General features: G+C 36.7%; 1 protein-coding gene across 1 annotated transcript in view; it reads right to left on the bottom strand.

The window, feature by feature from the left end:
• Positions 1–5243, bottom strand: part of LOC143017486 (uncharacterized) — a 144293-nt gene extending 139050 nt beyond the window's left edge. Inside the window, exon 1 of the mRNA XM_076172275.1 lies at positions 5128–5243. Within this exon, the coding sequence (XP_076028390.1) occupies positions 5128–5242 (115 nt within the window). The 5' untranslated portion in view covers position 5243. The remainder of the gene's footprint in view (positions 1–5127) is intronic.
• Positions 5244–15000: the final 9757 nt, after the last annotated feature.

The following is a 15000-nucleotide window of genomic DNA, read 5'->3' as shown; positions in this document are numbered from 1 at the left end:
CGCACCCAGATCCCCGGGTCCGCTAACGGAGGCCATTGATTTCTTTGTAACCTAACATTTTATATTGGACAGATATATCAAAACTAGACACCTAACATTGTATAAGGACAAATATATTAACTATTGACTTATTCAATGCAGTATAAGTTAATTTAAATTTTATAGTGAAATAAGAAACTATCTTTAAGGCGCTGTTATGCTTTGAAATGCAAATTTTAGCCGGACTTAACAGGTATTATTGTATGAGGTTAGTGGACACCAGGGTTGGTGATTTTTTTTTCTATCTTTTTAGAAAAATAAGTATATATATATATATATATATATTTCTTTCATATTTAAATCAGATTTATTTGATTTAAATAGATTTTTTTTATATTTTAAATATTGTGGGATTGCTATCTGATATGCGATCTGATTGCTAAAGGACATTTTTAGCATATCAATATAAGGAGCAGTGTTATATAGACTTGCCACAAGTATACAAGGAACGGCATAAGCTTACATATAGTATATATCACTGTGCAGCCCACAACAAGTTTCAACAAGATTCTTGTTGAAACTTGTTCTAGGTAAGCAGCTTCTCACTGAGTCAGTTGCTGCTTTGGAATCAACCAGGAAGGATGTCTTCCGGACCTGGGAGAGTGGTTTCTTCAGGCAGAAAAAAATTATCCTGTCTGGAATTATTTTGAAAAACTACCAACAACTTCTGGCAAAGGGTACCGAGCTAAATGCAAAGACTACAACCAGGAACTACAGGGCATTGTGTCAAGATTAAAATCTCACAGAGATAAATGCCAAGGTCAGCTACAGCATACAGAAGAAGAAATTGATGACCCAGGTAGATAATTATACTTATATTGTGTGCATTTCTCCCATTTTCATACGCAACTAAATAAATCTGGTGAACAATGGAGAGCATATGCAATAAAAATGTGAGGGCTTAAAGAGATGATACTTCAACTTCATTACTTCTAAATTTGGGTAATGACTATATCACTATAGCCTACTATATCCACTCATCTTTGGGGCCTAGATGATTGTTTTTCATTTCATTCAACATTGTGTAATATGTTTCATAGGTTCCATTGGATTTCAGCCCACATAGGATTCAGCCCAAAAGGATTTAGCCTAACCTAACCCAACTAACCCATTATTTTTAGTGAATTTAAAAGTGGACTGAATACTGTGTGGACTGAATTCCAAGCTCACCTATTTCATATCCTGTTAATTATTTCCAAATAATTTAGTGGCTTGTGTGAATATGATCATTATCTAAAAAGATAACTACTGTACTCAAAAGTAACCTAAATCACACTGTATTAATTCATTTACTTATTCATTTATGAATTATGCAATATGCTAAAATTTTCTGTTTCCATTTCAGGATCTGTATCAACAGCTTCAATCCCTTCATAAACCGGCTCCACTTGAATTATCTGCAAACCTGACTCCACCATTAAAAAGGTCACTATCAAACTCCTCCACAGGTGCCACTTCTGCTAAATAATAATAATAATAATAATGATAATAATAATAATGATAATGATAATGATAATAATAGTAATAATAATAATAATAATAATAATAATAATAATAATAATAATAATAATAATAATAATAAATAATAATAATAATAATAATAATAATAATAATAATAATAATAATAATAATAATAATAATAATAATAATAATAATAATAATAATAATAATAATAATCTCATAGCATCCATTCCCAAATGTCTATTTCTCATTACACTTTTTAATCCCCCAAGGCATTTACTCGCTTCTCTCAATCTACATTCTACCTCCGCCTCCACTCCTCCCTTTCCTGCCATATTCGCACCCAAGTATCTAATTTGGGAACTGTTTTATGAATGAGGACTCAATCATTTTTCTTTTAAAACTACAATGTGATTTGTATACTGTAGCTGCAGAGTATACTGTAGCAACAGAGATTTCTTGGCCGTATTTAAATACGGCCAAGAAAACTCTGCTGTATTCATCCATTCTAGTCTTTTAGATCACAGAATTGATTGGAAGAATGCAGCTACAGTATGCAAATCACATTGTAGTTTTAAAAGAAAAAAAATTGAGTCCTCATTAATAAAACAGTTCCCAAATTATAACACTTCTAAAGGTCAATGGTCACCAGATGCCATTACTAATATGGCAGTTAATAAATTCATCTCAAGAGGACGAAACGTCCGACCTCACCCAGGGCACGTGACCTGAGGCTTGCTGAGTTCCCTATTGTGGCTTCCTCTTCTGTATATAAGTTCTTGTCTTTGTGCCCTATAATTGTAACTGCTGAGGAGGACCACAGCTAGTGGTGGAAATATACGGTTTACTCTGTATCTCAGCTTATTTTTCTCCGAGAGTAGGTTTATATATATATATATATATATATGTCCATGTATATGTATATATGTATATATATATATATATATATATATATATATACTGTATATATATATATAAAAAAATATATATATATATATATATATATATATATATATATATATCCGTGTGTGTGTGTGTGTGTGTGTGTGTGTGTGTCTGTGTGTGTGTGTGTGTGTGTGTGTGTGTGTGTGTGTGTGTGTGTGTGTGTGTGTGTGTGTGTGTGTGTGTGTGTGTGTGTGTGTGCATGTGTGTGTGTGTGTGTGTGTGTGTGTGTGTGTGTGTGTGTGTGTGTGTGTGTGTGTGTGTGTGTGTGTGTGTGTGTGTGTGTGTGTGTGTGTGTGTGTGTGTGTGTGTGTGTGTGTTCATTGTGACAAATGGATATAGGCTCCACCGTAAGGACTCGAACCTCTGCCTTAGCGACTGACATTATTACGGCGAGCCATCCTTGCGATGGAGCCTAAATGTGTGTGTGTGTGTGTGTGTGTGTGTGTGTGTGTGTGTGTGTGTGTGTGTGTGTGTGTGTGTGTGTGTGTGTGTGTGTGTGTGTGTGTGTGTGTGTGTGTGTGTGTGTGTGTGTGTGTGTGTGTGTGTGTGTGTGTGTGTGTGTGTGTGTGTGTATGTACATGTATGTATACATATAATATATATATACATACATATGTATGTATATATATATATATATATGTGTGTGTGTGTGTGCGTGCGTGTGTGTGTGTGTGTGTGTGTGTGTGTGTGTGTGTGTGTGTGTGTGTGTGTGTGTTGTGTGTGTGTGTGTGTGTGTGTGTGTGTGTGTGTGTGTGTGTGCATATATGTATATATGTATATACATATATATATATATATATATATATATATATATATATATATATATATGCGTGTGTGTCTGTGTATATGAATATACATATATATATATATATATATATGTATATATATATATATATATATATATATACATATATGTATATATGTGATGTACATATACATATATATATATATATATATATATTTATATATATATATATATATATATATATATATATATATATATATATATATATATATATATATATATATGGGAGGGTGGTAAAGAAACACAGAAGTCAGAGATGAGTTTATTTCTCAAACGTTCTTCTGAAGAAGGTGTAAATAGCCGAAACGTTAGAGAAATAAACTCATCTCTGACTTGTGTGTTTCTTTACCACCCTCCTATCCTCATCTGTCCAGATGGATAATACATATATATATTTATAATATATATATATATATATATATATATATACATATGTGTACATATATATATATATATATATACATACATATATATATATATATATATATACATATATATACACATATATATGTATATATATACATATATATACACATATATATATATATATATATATACATTTACTTATTCTTTTATATTTGTTTCCAGTATCTATGTATTCTTTTACTTATCCATTTGTTTACTTGCTTGTTTTCTATTTTCATTTGACCTATATATTCATCTATTTATTTTTTATTTTATTTTTTAGATTGAAAGAGAGTTTGAAGAAATTTTTGATCAATAAAATAGAATACCTATTCACGAGGTAACTGAATTTTATTCTTTTTAAACTTTGGAGATTAGAAAATTATTAGGACATTTTTCAGAGGTGGAGGGAAAGGATAAATGCCGCAAGAGGAAACTTTTGAAACTAAACATTTGTGGTCGATGCTATCTGGAGGTCTTATGTGTCTTGCTGAGCCACAAAAGTCTTGCAAAAGGTTATTGAAGACGGTGGACAAAGTCTCCACGAGTAAGACGAGAAGGGTTGTTGGCGTCATTTGCAAAAATTATATTGATAATATAAGAGTACGATGTAACAAAGGCTTTAGAGTTGTAATTTGTTTGTTTATGTATCTGTTTGTTTATCTATGTACAATTCATTTGCAAAAAATTATATTGATAATCTAGGAATATGCTGTGACAAAAGATTCACATTTGTTTATTTGTTTATGTATTTGCCTTTTCATCTGTTTTCATTCCATGTCATTTGCAAAAATTATACTGATAATCTAAGAGAATGTTATAACAAAAGCCTCAGAATTGTTATTTATTTATTTATTAATCTATATTTTCTAGTTATTCGTTTATCTATTTATTTTTCTATTTATCATTATCAATTCGATTATATTTTGTCCTCGATTTTATGTGTCATTTGCAAAAATTATACTAACAATTTAAGAAAATTATGTAAAAAATCAGTTTGATCTATTTCCTATTATTTTTTCATTTATCTAATTTCATTTCTATTTCTATTTAATATTAGTTCCTATTTCTCTATCTGTTTGTTTATTGATATACTCCTTAATTTTCATTTAATTTATTCTTTATTTACAGTATCTCGTTAATTAATCTAAATGTTTGTTTTTATAGCATTTAATTTTTTTTTTTTCATTCTGGGGTTTCTCCTCAGTTGAATAAGATCGCCTGGCGGCAGACGGTATAACAATACCAGTGGCACTAGGGAGTCGAGATGGTGTTCAACTCTTTGGTAAGAACCAAGAGTCAAGTTGCTGAAGAATTTTAGTCCAAATGCTTAGGCCGTCACTGTTTTCATCCCAAACAGAGCCTCACACACCCCAGCCCCAAACGCCCGAAAAAAAGATGGTTTGTTTTTATATATATATATAAAAAAAAAATCACCCTCGAGGGTGACTATCACTGGAGGTTGTACTCACCGAGAACGTCCTCAAAGTCGTACTCCTCGGGATCGCAGGCGTCCGGGACGAACGAGGCGGCGAGGAAGGGCGACGTGCTGCTGCTGTTGCGGGCTGGTGACCGCGTGCCCATCATCCGATCGGACCATCCTTCACCTGAAGAAGAACAAAAGTAAGAAACAACGAAAACTGTCTAAAGCATTTCACTATCTTCTCTAAATATAGAAATATATATATTGAGAAACAAATCATGCGAAAACAGCTTAAAACATCTGAATGTTTTCTCTATGTAGAAAAAATAAAATATTGGGAAACAATGTATATGAAAATAGCTTAAAACATTTAAGTATATGCTCTAAATCAAAGAAACAAAAATAAGAAACAAGTCATACAAAAATTCTTAAAACATTTAGATATTTTCTAGGGAAAAAACGGAGACTCAATGAAGATTTTATAGGCAGTTCAGAAAATTAGAACTAGAAATCTTTTACACTAAATAGCAAATGGGCAGGAAATTATGGCTTCAAGTACAACGGCGAGCCACAAAACTGATTCCAAATATCAAAAATAAATCATACGAAAATCGACTAAAACATATGAATCTGTTTTCCCTAAAAAAGCGTAGACTCAGAGGTGACTTGATACAGGTCTTTAAGATTCTAAAGGGAATTGACAACATCAAAAGTGACAAAATTTTCACATTGAATGAGAATCAGACAAGAAACAATGGTCTCAAACTGTCCGGAAATAGATTCAGTTTGGAAGTAGGTAGAAACGACTTTGCCAACCGTGTAGTTAATGAATGGAATAAACTTCCTGCACAGGTAGTGCAATGTAGTTCAGTTTGAAGCTTTAAGAATTATTTAGATAAACACCTAAGCAAGATGTTGTAATGATTATAATTTATTTTATATTATTTGTTTTTGTTTTGTTATCATTTGTCTGATTTTCATTTATCATTAGTTATATGTCAATTTATCATTATTTACTATTTACCTTTTTGTTTATTATTTAACTATACCTATGCATTTATTTATGTATTTTATTTGTTATTTACGTTATTATAGTTTTTATTTATTATTTTATTATTATTATGATTTTTTTTCATCCGACCTAGATATGGACCAAAAGGTCTCCTGTCGGCATGCTCCGCCTTTGTAAAAACAATACATATACAATATTTTATTTAATGGGAATCCGACAAGAAATAAGGGTCTCAAACTGTCAGGAAATAGATTTAACTTGGAAGAGTGGGTAGAAACAACTTCGTCAACCGTGCAGTTAATGAATGGAATAAACTTCCGGCAGAGGCAGTACAATGTAGTTCAGTTCGATGCTTTAAGATTCGTTTAGATAAACACCTAAGCAAGATGCTGCAATGCCTGCCATTTATTTTATATTATTTGTTTATTTGTTTGTTTATCATTATTTCCTTTATTTTCATTTATTATTATTTATGTCAATTTATTTTTATTTACTATTTACCTGTTTGTTTATTATTTAACTATACCCATGCATTTATTTATTTTATTTATTATTTATATTATTATAATTTCTATTCATTTACTTATCATTATTAAGTTTTTTTTCGCATCCGACCTAGTTATGAACCAAAAGGTCTCCTGTCGGCATGCTTCTCCTTTGTAATCCTTTGGAATCTCCATCTACATATACATGTATGTATATATACATATATATGTGTATGTATATATTTTTGCAGCATTGAATGGGTACCAGTGAACAGTTATACATTTCTATCAACCACAACACACTTTAATTATAAGCCATCAACATCGAGAGACTTGCGGAGGCCAGCATGCAGAAATTGAAACGTTGTACGGCCAAGGACTCGAACCAGGGCTAGCATGTGACAAGTGTATGTATATGTATATGTATTGTATTGTATATATATATATATATATATATATTATATATATATATGTATAATTGTATATGTATATATATATATATATATCCATATGCATATGTATATGTATATGTATATGTATATGTATATATGTAAACATATATGCATATGCATGCATACACTACCAGTTCAATGATTATTCTATAATACTTGAATCTGTCGTATATAATCAAACATACACATATACATTATTTCTATAATACTTAGAAAAAATAAGATACAAATAAGATTTTAGTTTGTCAGTTTGAGTGCCGATTTTACGAAATCGTCCTTGGGGACACTTCGACTCAACCACACCACTTAATGACACGAGAAAGTTATTTTGTCGACCCCTTCAGGAAACCCCCTGAGGAGCACAAGAACATTTGAACATAAGAGTGAAGGAGACTGTAAGATACCATAAGGCCTACACTAGGTAGTTGTATGTTCCTTACTATCTGTTATCCCTATCCATAAAGCTTTCTAACCTTTTCTTAAAACAACCCATTTTTTTCAACGCTATTCACTATATGGTTACTAAGTCTATTCCATTCGTTAACCACTATATTGGTAAACCAGTTCTTGCCTCCTATTTCCTTCTTAAATCTAAGTTTGTCCAATTTAGATCCTGCTCTTGACACGGCACGCCGTCCGATCCTCGGACGTCGTAGGTGTTCCCACACCTCGCCCAGAGACATTCTCTCGGCAAAAGTTTACTCTTGTTGTGGTCCCCCCTACTTCATCAGCGCTTCTATCCTTAGGGGCAGTCTCGCGCCGCCCCTGTCGTGTGCCCCTCGGGAAGGGACCTGAGGAAGAAGACCCTCATTCCGCGAAGACCTCGATGCGGGTTCTCCACGTGCCAATGCAGGTCTGTATCTTCCGTTCAGTGCCGTTTAGGTCGTCTCAGTGAACGTTTTAATTTGAAGGTTTTGTTCTGACTAACGCAAAATGAATTCTACCCTGCTAAATGCAGCCAGGCACAGAAACGCACAGGCAGGCAAATAGACATACAAGTATACACAGACAGACACAAACGCACAGGTAGGGAGACAGACATACAGACACAGACAGACAGACTGACTGACTAACACGAACAAACAGAATGACGCGAACAGACAGGCTTACAAACACATAGGTAGAGAAACAGACTTACAAACAGACAGACAGACAGAGAGACAGACAGACAGACAGAAAAGTTACTTCCACTGACTACGATGTCAAGCGGAAGCCTTGTAACACACCCGACCTACAACGGCGTCTTCCTTCACCTCCTCCTCTTTGTCCCCCTCCTCCTACCCTCCTTCCCGTACTACAGCTACTACTACTACTACTGCTACCACTACTACCACTATTACTGCTACCACTGCTGCTACTGCTACTACTGTTACCATTGCTACTACTACTATTAATATTAATACTGCTAGTACTAATTCTGATACTAATACTAATACAGATACTAATACTAATACTAATAGTAATACTAATACTAATACTAATACTAATACCAATACTAATACTAATGCTAATACTAATACTAATACTAATACTAATACTAATGCTAATACTAATACTAATACTAACACTAACACTAATATTAATGCTAATACTAATACTAATACAAATGCAAATACTAATACTAATACTAATACTAATACTAATACTAATACTAATACTAATACTAATACTAATACTGATACTAATACTAATACATACATACATACATACATACATACATACATACATACATACATACATACATACATACATACATACATACATACATACATACTGTACATACCACGAGCGTAGCTCCCCTTCCCGCAAAATACAAGTAGGTAAATACATACATACACATATACATACATACATACATACATACATACATACATACATACATACATACATACATACATACATACATATACGAAAGGCTTTTTCCCCCTTCCAATGGAGGTAGCCAAAAAAAACAAAGACATAAAATCTACTCTCACCCATTTCATCCTCACATACTCCACTCCCATTCACACCCCTCCCTCCGTCTTATCTTGGCTCCTCCTGGATGATGGGTCATCCCTGCATCCTGTCCACTTCTCTGGGTCAGAAGCAATGTCGCAAGACACAGCACATCCACAGCAAGGCCGCGTCGTTAAATAAGCGACCCCTCATCTCCGTTCCCTCATGCAGAAAAGGAGAAGACGGGGAGAAATCCCTTCGGGCTGCGTAAAATTATTTTTCACACATACTACCTCACCTCCATCCCCCACCCACTCCTTTTCATGAATCACAGCATTATCCATGCACAACCATTCTCCATCCATTCCTATCTTTCGTCTTCTCCCGCCATTCCTTAATAGACATTATCCTCTTTCCGAATTCCCCCTTCACCCCATCCATTCATCTCATCCTTGGTCACGCCCTCATGTTCACTCCTTCCACCTTTACCTTCCCCACCTCTTTTACTAGTCTTTCTTCACTCATTCTTTCCATGTGTCCAAACCATTCCAATACTCTTTCATCAACACTATCTCCCAGCTCCCTTTCAACCCCCGCTCTCCTCCTCACCTCCTCGTTTCTCACTCTACTCTGACTTGTAAACCCTTTTTTAGACACCTCATCTCAAACACATTCAAACTCCTCCTCTCTTTCTCTCTTATGTTCCATTTTTCTGCCTCATACAGGGCTGTCGGCATAATCATTTCATACAATCTCCTTTTAGCATCCATTCCCAAATGTCTATTTTTCAGTACACCATTTAATCCCCCAAGGCATTTACTTGCCTCTCTCAATCTACATTCTACCTCCACCTCCACTCTTCTCTTTCCTACCACATTCACACCAAAGTATCTGAAACCATCCACTTCCTCCAGCCTCTCTCCCTTAATACTCACTTCCAGTCTGCTGCTACTTTCTCCCCTTGTACATCTCATCACCTTATTTTTACCCACATTAATCTTCAGCTTCCTTCTTTCGGATACCTTCCCAAATTCCATCACTAACTTCCTTAATCCCTCCTCTGATCCTGCTACAAGTGCAGTGTCGTCAGCAAACAACAACTGGCTTATCTCCCAATTTTCTCCATTTTCTTTAACCATCTCCAGCCCCTGACCCATTACCCTTGCATTTACCTCTCGCACCACTCCATCCATGTATAATTTGAACAGCTAAGGCAACATAACACATCCCTGACGAAGTCCCACCTTTACCTCAAAACAATCACTCTCTCTATTTCTGGTTCTAACACAAGCTCTACTACTCTCGTAAAAACTCTTGACTGCTTTTAACAGCTTTGCCCCGATCTCATATGTATTTGAAATACCTCCCACAGTGTCTTCCTGTCTACACTGTCATAAGCCTTTTCCAAATCCATAAAGGCCCAAAAGACATCCTTACCTTTTCCTAAATATTTCTCACATACTAATACTAATACTAATACTAATACTAATACTAATACTAATACTAATACTAATACTAATACTAATGCCAATACTAATACTAATACTAATACTAATGCTAATACTAATTCTAATACTAATTCTAATACTAATACTAATACTAATACAGACGATATTCCTACTATTACTACGATTTCTACCACTACTACTACTACTACTACTACTACTACTACTACTACTACTACTACTACTACTACTACTACTACTACTACTACTACTACTACTACTATTACTGCTACTGCTGCTGCTGCTGCTACTACTACTACTACTACTACTACTACTACTACTACTACTACTACTACTACTACTACTACTACTACTACTACTACTACTTCTACTACTACTACTACTACTTCTACTACTACTACTACTACTACTACTACTACTACTACTACTACTACTACTACTACTACTACTACTATTACTACTATTTCTGCTCATAATCCCTGCCCTTGTCTTATTCCTCCTCTTTCTCTTATTTCTCTCAACTCGTTCTTCTTCTCCTCTTTCTCTTACTCTTTATCTTCTTTCTAATCCTTCTCCTTTTTCACATTCTCTTCCTTCTTCTCTTTCCTGGCCTTCCACCTTCACTTCCTTCTCCTTTCTTCTTCCTCATCATCCACCTCCTCTTCCTCCTCCTCCTCCGTCTCCTCTTTCCTCCTCCTCCAACTCCTCTTCTTTCTCTTTTCTTTCTTCCCCCTTCCCTTTCTTCCTCCTCCGCCTCCTCTTCTTTCTCCTTTTCTTCTTCCTCTCCCTATTTCTTCCTCTTCCTCCTCCACCTCCTCTTTCTTCTCTTTTTCTTTTTTCTCCTCTTTCTTCCTCCTACACCTCCCCTTTCTTCTCTTTTTCTTCCTTCTCCTCCTCCACCTCCCCTTCCTTCTGCTCCCTATGCGATTTGATTCCAAGACCAGCTCCCCTCCCTCCTCCACCATCTCTTCCCCTCCTCTTCTCCACATACCTTTTCTTCCTCCACCTACTCTTCGCGTTCCCTTCTACTGCTCTGTCTCCACTCTTGTTCCTTTGGACCTCAAAATGTGTATTGACCTTTCGGGTTTGTACATTTCTATGATTTATTGGCTTGAGTGACACAATTCTACGGACCAGAGTCACACAGTATTCTTTCATGTTGGGCAGCTATTCTTCACAATATATATATATATATATATATATATATATATATATATATATAAACTATATATATATATAAATAGATATATATATATATATAAGTATATATATATATATATATGTATATGTATATGTATATGTATATAGAGAGATGATAATGTGCTTAAAAGTGGCAGTTTGCCGACAAGATTGACGAGATAAACACCATATGAGGACGTCAGGCATGATGTCACCACCAATGCATGTGTGACACATAGAAACAAGGAAAACCATCTTAAGGACTGGAAGAATGCAGAGCTGCTGATACGGGAACCAGACAAAATCCGTAGGAAGTGTTTAGAAGCAGCAATCATTCAAGGAACGAACACTATTGAACAAAACAGGGGCATGTTTAACATATCTCCTCACATTATTCCCCTAATACCCATGGCCAGCAAAATATTAAATATTTAAACCACCCTTTGTGGACATTTCGCCCACGGACGTTTGGGCCAGCATTCTCATCCTTTCCCAGTGTCCAAACCCCCCCCCCCCTTCTCCTCTTCCTCCTCCTCCTCCTCCTCTTCCCCCCCTTTTCCCTCCCCGTTCCCTCCTTTCCCCTTATTTAATCTCAAGCATTTGTATCTCAACTTGTACTTGAAAAAGCTGTAATAAGCGTAACGTCGTACAAATAAAGGCTCCGTCCTCATATGGTGTTTATCTCGTCAGAGATGATCATGGAAGAGAAGGCAGTGAGAGGAAGGTGGACAGAGTATTTTAGGGAGTTGCTAAATGTGAGGGAGGATATAGAGGGATAGTTGCAGTGGGAAACGCTAAGAAAATGACAGTGATGAGTGAGAAAAATGAAGGAGAAATAGTGAATGATGAAGTGAAAGCAGCTTTTAAGATGATGAGAGCAGGTAAGGCACCTGGGTTGGATGGATGCCATGCAGAATGTCTGAAAAAAGGAGGTACATTTATGGTGGACCGGCTGGTAAGGTTATTTAATGTTTGTTAAAAAGAGGGTAGAGTGCCGGAGGACTGGAGGAGTGCCTGTATAGTTCCGCTTTACAAGGGAAAGGGGAACAAGTGTGAGCGTAGAAGTTTCAGGGGGATCAGCTTGTTGAGTGTAGTTGGGAAGGGTTATGGGAGGGTCTTGATTGAGAGGATTAGGAGAGGAGCAGAGGGAGTAATTGGTGAGGAACAGTGTGGTTTTAGGACAGGTAGGGGTTGTGTAAATCAGATTTTTGTGATAAGACAGATATGTGAGAAAGCTATAGGAAAAGGTAAGGATGTTTTTTTGGACTTTTATGGATCTTAAAAAGGCCTATGACAGGGTAGACAGGAAGACACTGTGGGAGGTACTACAGATATATGGGATAGGAGGAAAGCTGTTAAGAGTGGTCAATAGTTTTTACGATAGTACAGTAGTAGAGCTTGTGTTAGGATTAGAAATGGAGAGTGTGAATGGTTTGAGGTAAAGGTGGGACTTCGTCAGGGATGTGTTATGTCGCCCTGGCTGTTCAATATTTACATGGATGGCGTGGTGCTGTGGCGGACAAGCCCCCACATGTGCTATGTCGGCTCATAGCATCGCAGACTCAGAAGTTAGAGGAACCTAGAGTTGAGGGACTGTGTAGAAATAGTTGGCCTTCGGCCTTATATTAATTGTGTGTAGAATAAGTCTTTAGTACTCCTGTATTTCATGTATTTGTATCCTCATAGAAACACACTTCAGGCCTACGCCCGGCAACCCTGTGCCAGCCAGAGGCACGCTACTTTTCGGTACTCACAAAGAGTACTTAAGGGGTGCCGGGGTCAGGTCGCCCGAATTCAGTTCTTGTCCTTGTAACCACTTGTACCATCGGCCGAGCGCGCGGTTACTCTTGCTGTTTAGGGGCGGGGCTCTGAGCCCCGGCCCGCCGACCCAGCCTCGGTCGACTCTCGCTCTAACCAGAATAAAACCAAACAAAACTCACCCGAGTTTCCTTCACTCCTTCGGCACCTAAGCACAAGTGATATCACCGTATGTTACAGTGCGACAGGTGAATGCAGGGGTAGTGGGTCAGGGGTTGGAGATGATTAAAGAAAATGGAGAAAAGTGGGAGGTTAGCCAGCTGTTGTTTGCTGACGACACTGCGCTTGTAGCAGGATCAGACGAGGGATTGAGGAAGTTAGTGGCAGAGTTTGAGAAGGTGTGTGAAAGAAGGAAGCTGAAAATAAATGTGGGCAAAAGTAATGTGATGAGATGTACAAGGGGAGAGAGTGACAGCAGGCTGGAGGTGAGCATTAAGGGTGAAAGACTGGAGGAAGTGAATAGTTTTAGATACTTGGGTGCGAATGTGGCAGGAAAGGGAGGAATGGGGGTGGAGGTAGAATGTAGATTGAGAGAAGCGAGTAAATGCCTTGGTGGATTAAAGAGTGTAATGAGAAATAACCATCTGGAAATGGATGCTAAGAGGAGGTTATATGAAGGAGTGATTGTGCCAACAGCAGTGTATGGGGCAGAAACATGGAACATGAGAGAGGAAGAGAAAAAGAGTTTGAATGTGTTTGAGATGAAATGTCTGAGAAGTATGATAGGGGTTACTAGGTTGGATAGAGTGGGAAAGGAGGAGGTGAGGAGGAGAACAGGGGTGGGAAGGGAGCTGGGAGATAGGGTTGATGCAAGGCACAGGGAAAGAATGAGTGAAGAAAGATTAGTAAAAGAAGTGTAGAAGGCAGAAGTGGAAGGAGTGAATATGAGGGGGCGTCCTAGGATGAGATGGATGGATGGGGTGAAAGGAGAATTACAAAAGAGAGGAATGTCTGTGGAGAAAGGACGGGAGAGGACAGAAGATAAGGGTGAATGGAGAAGGGTTATGTATGGATGATGCTGTGATGCATGAGGTGGAGTGGGTGGGAGATGGGTGGATGAGGGAGTATGTATGAGAAAAAAATTGACGCAGCCCGAAGGGATTTCTCCCCGTCTTCTTTTCTGCATGAGGGTAAGGAGATGGGGGTCGCCGAATTTATGAAGCTGCCTTGCTGTGGATGTGCTGTGTCTTGCGACACTGCTTCTGACCCAGGGCAGTGGACAGGATGCTGGGATGACCCAGCATCCAGGAGATGCCAAGATAAGAGAGAGGGAGGAGGGTGGAGTGGAGTGGAATATATAGGAAATGGAATGGGTGGGAGTGGTTTTCTATACCTTTTTCTTTTTGGCTACCTTACGTGTAAGGGGGAAAAAGCCCTTGGTATATGTATGTATGTATATGTATATATATATATATATGTATATATATATATATATACACATATATGTGTGTGTGTGTATATATATATATGATATTTATACATATGTATATATATATATATACACATATATATGTATATATATATATATATATATATATATATATATATATATATATATATGGATATATGATC

The sequence above is a fragment of the Oratosquilla oratoria genome, chromosome 32 (assembly GCF_046742065.1).
Source record: "Oratosquilla oratoria isolate Oo_2021 chromosome 32, ASM4674206v1, whole genome shotgun sequence".
In the NCBI taxonomy this organism is placed as follows: Eukaryota; Metazoa; Arthropoda; class Malacostraca; order Stomatopoda; family Squillidae; genus Oratosquilla; species Oratosquilla oratoria.
The sequence above is the reverse complement of the archived record's forward strand: the minus strand, read 5'-3'. Positions and strand labels throughout refer to the sequence as shown.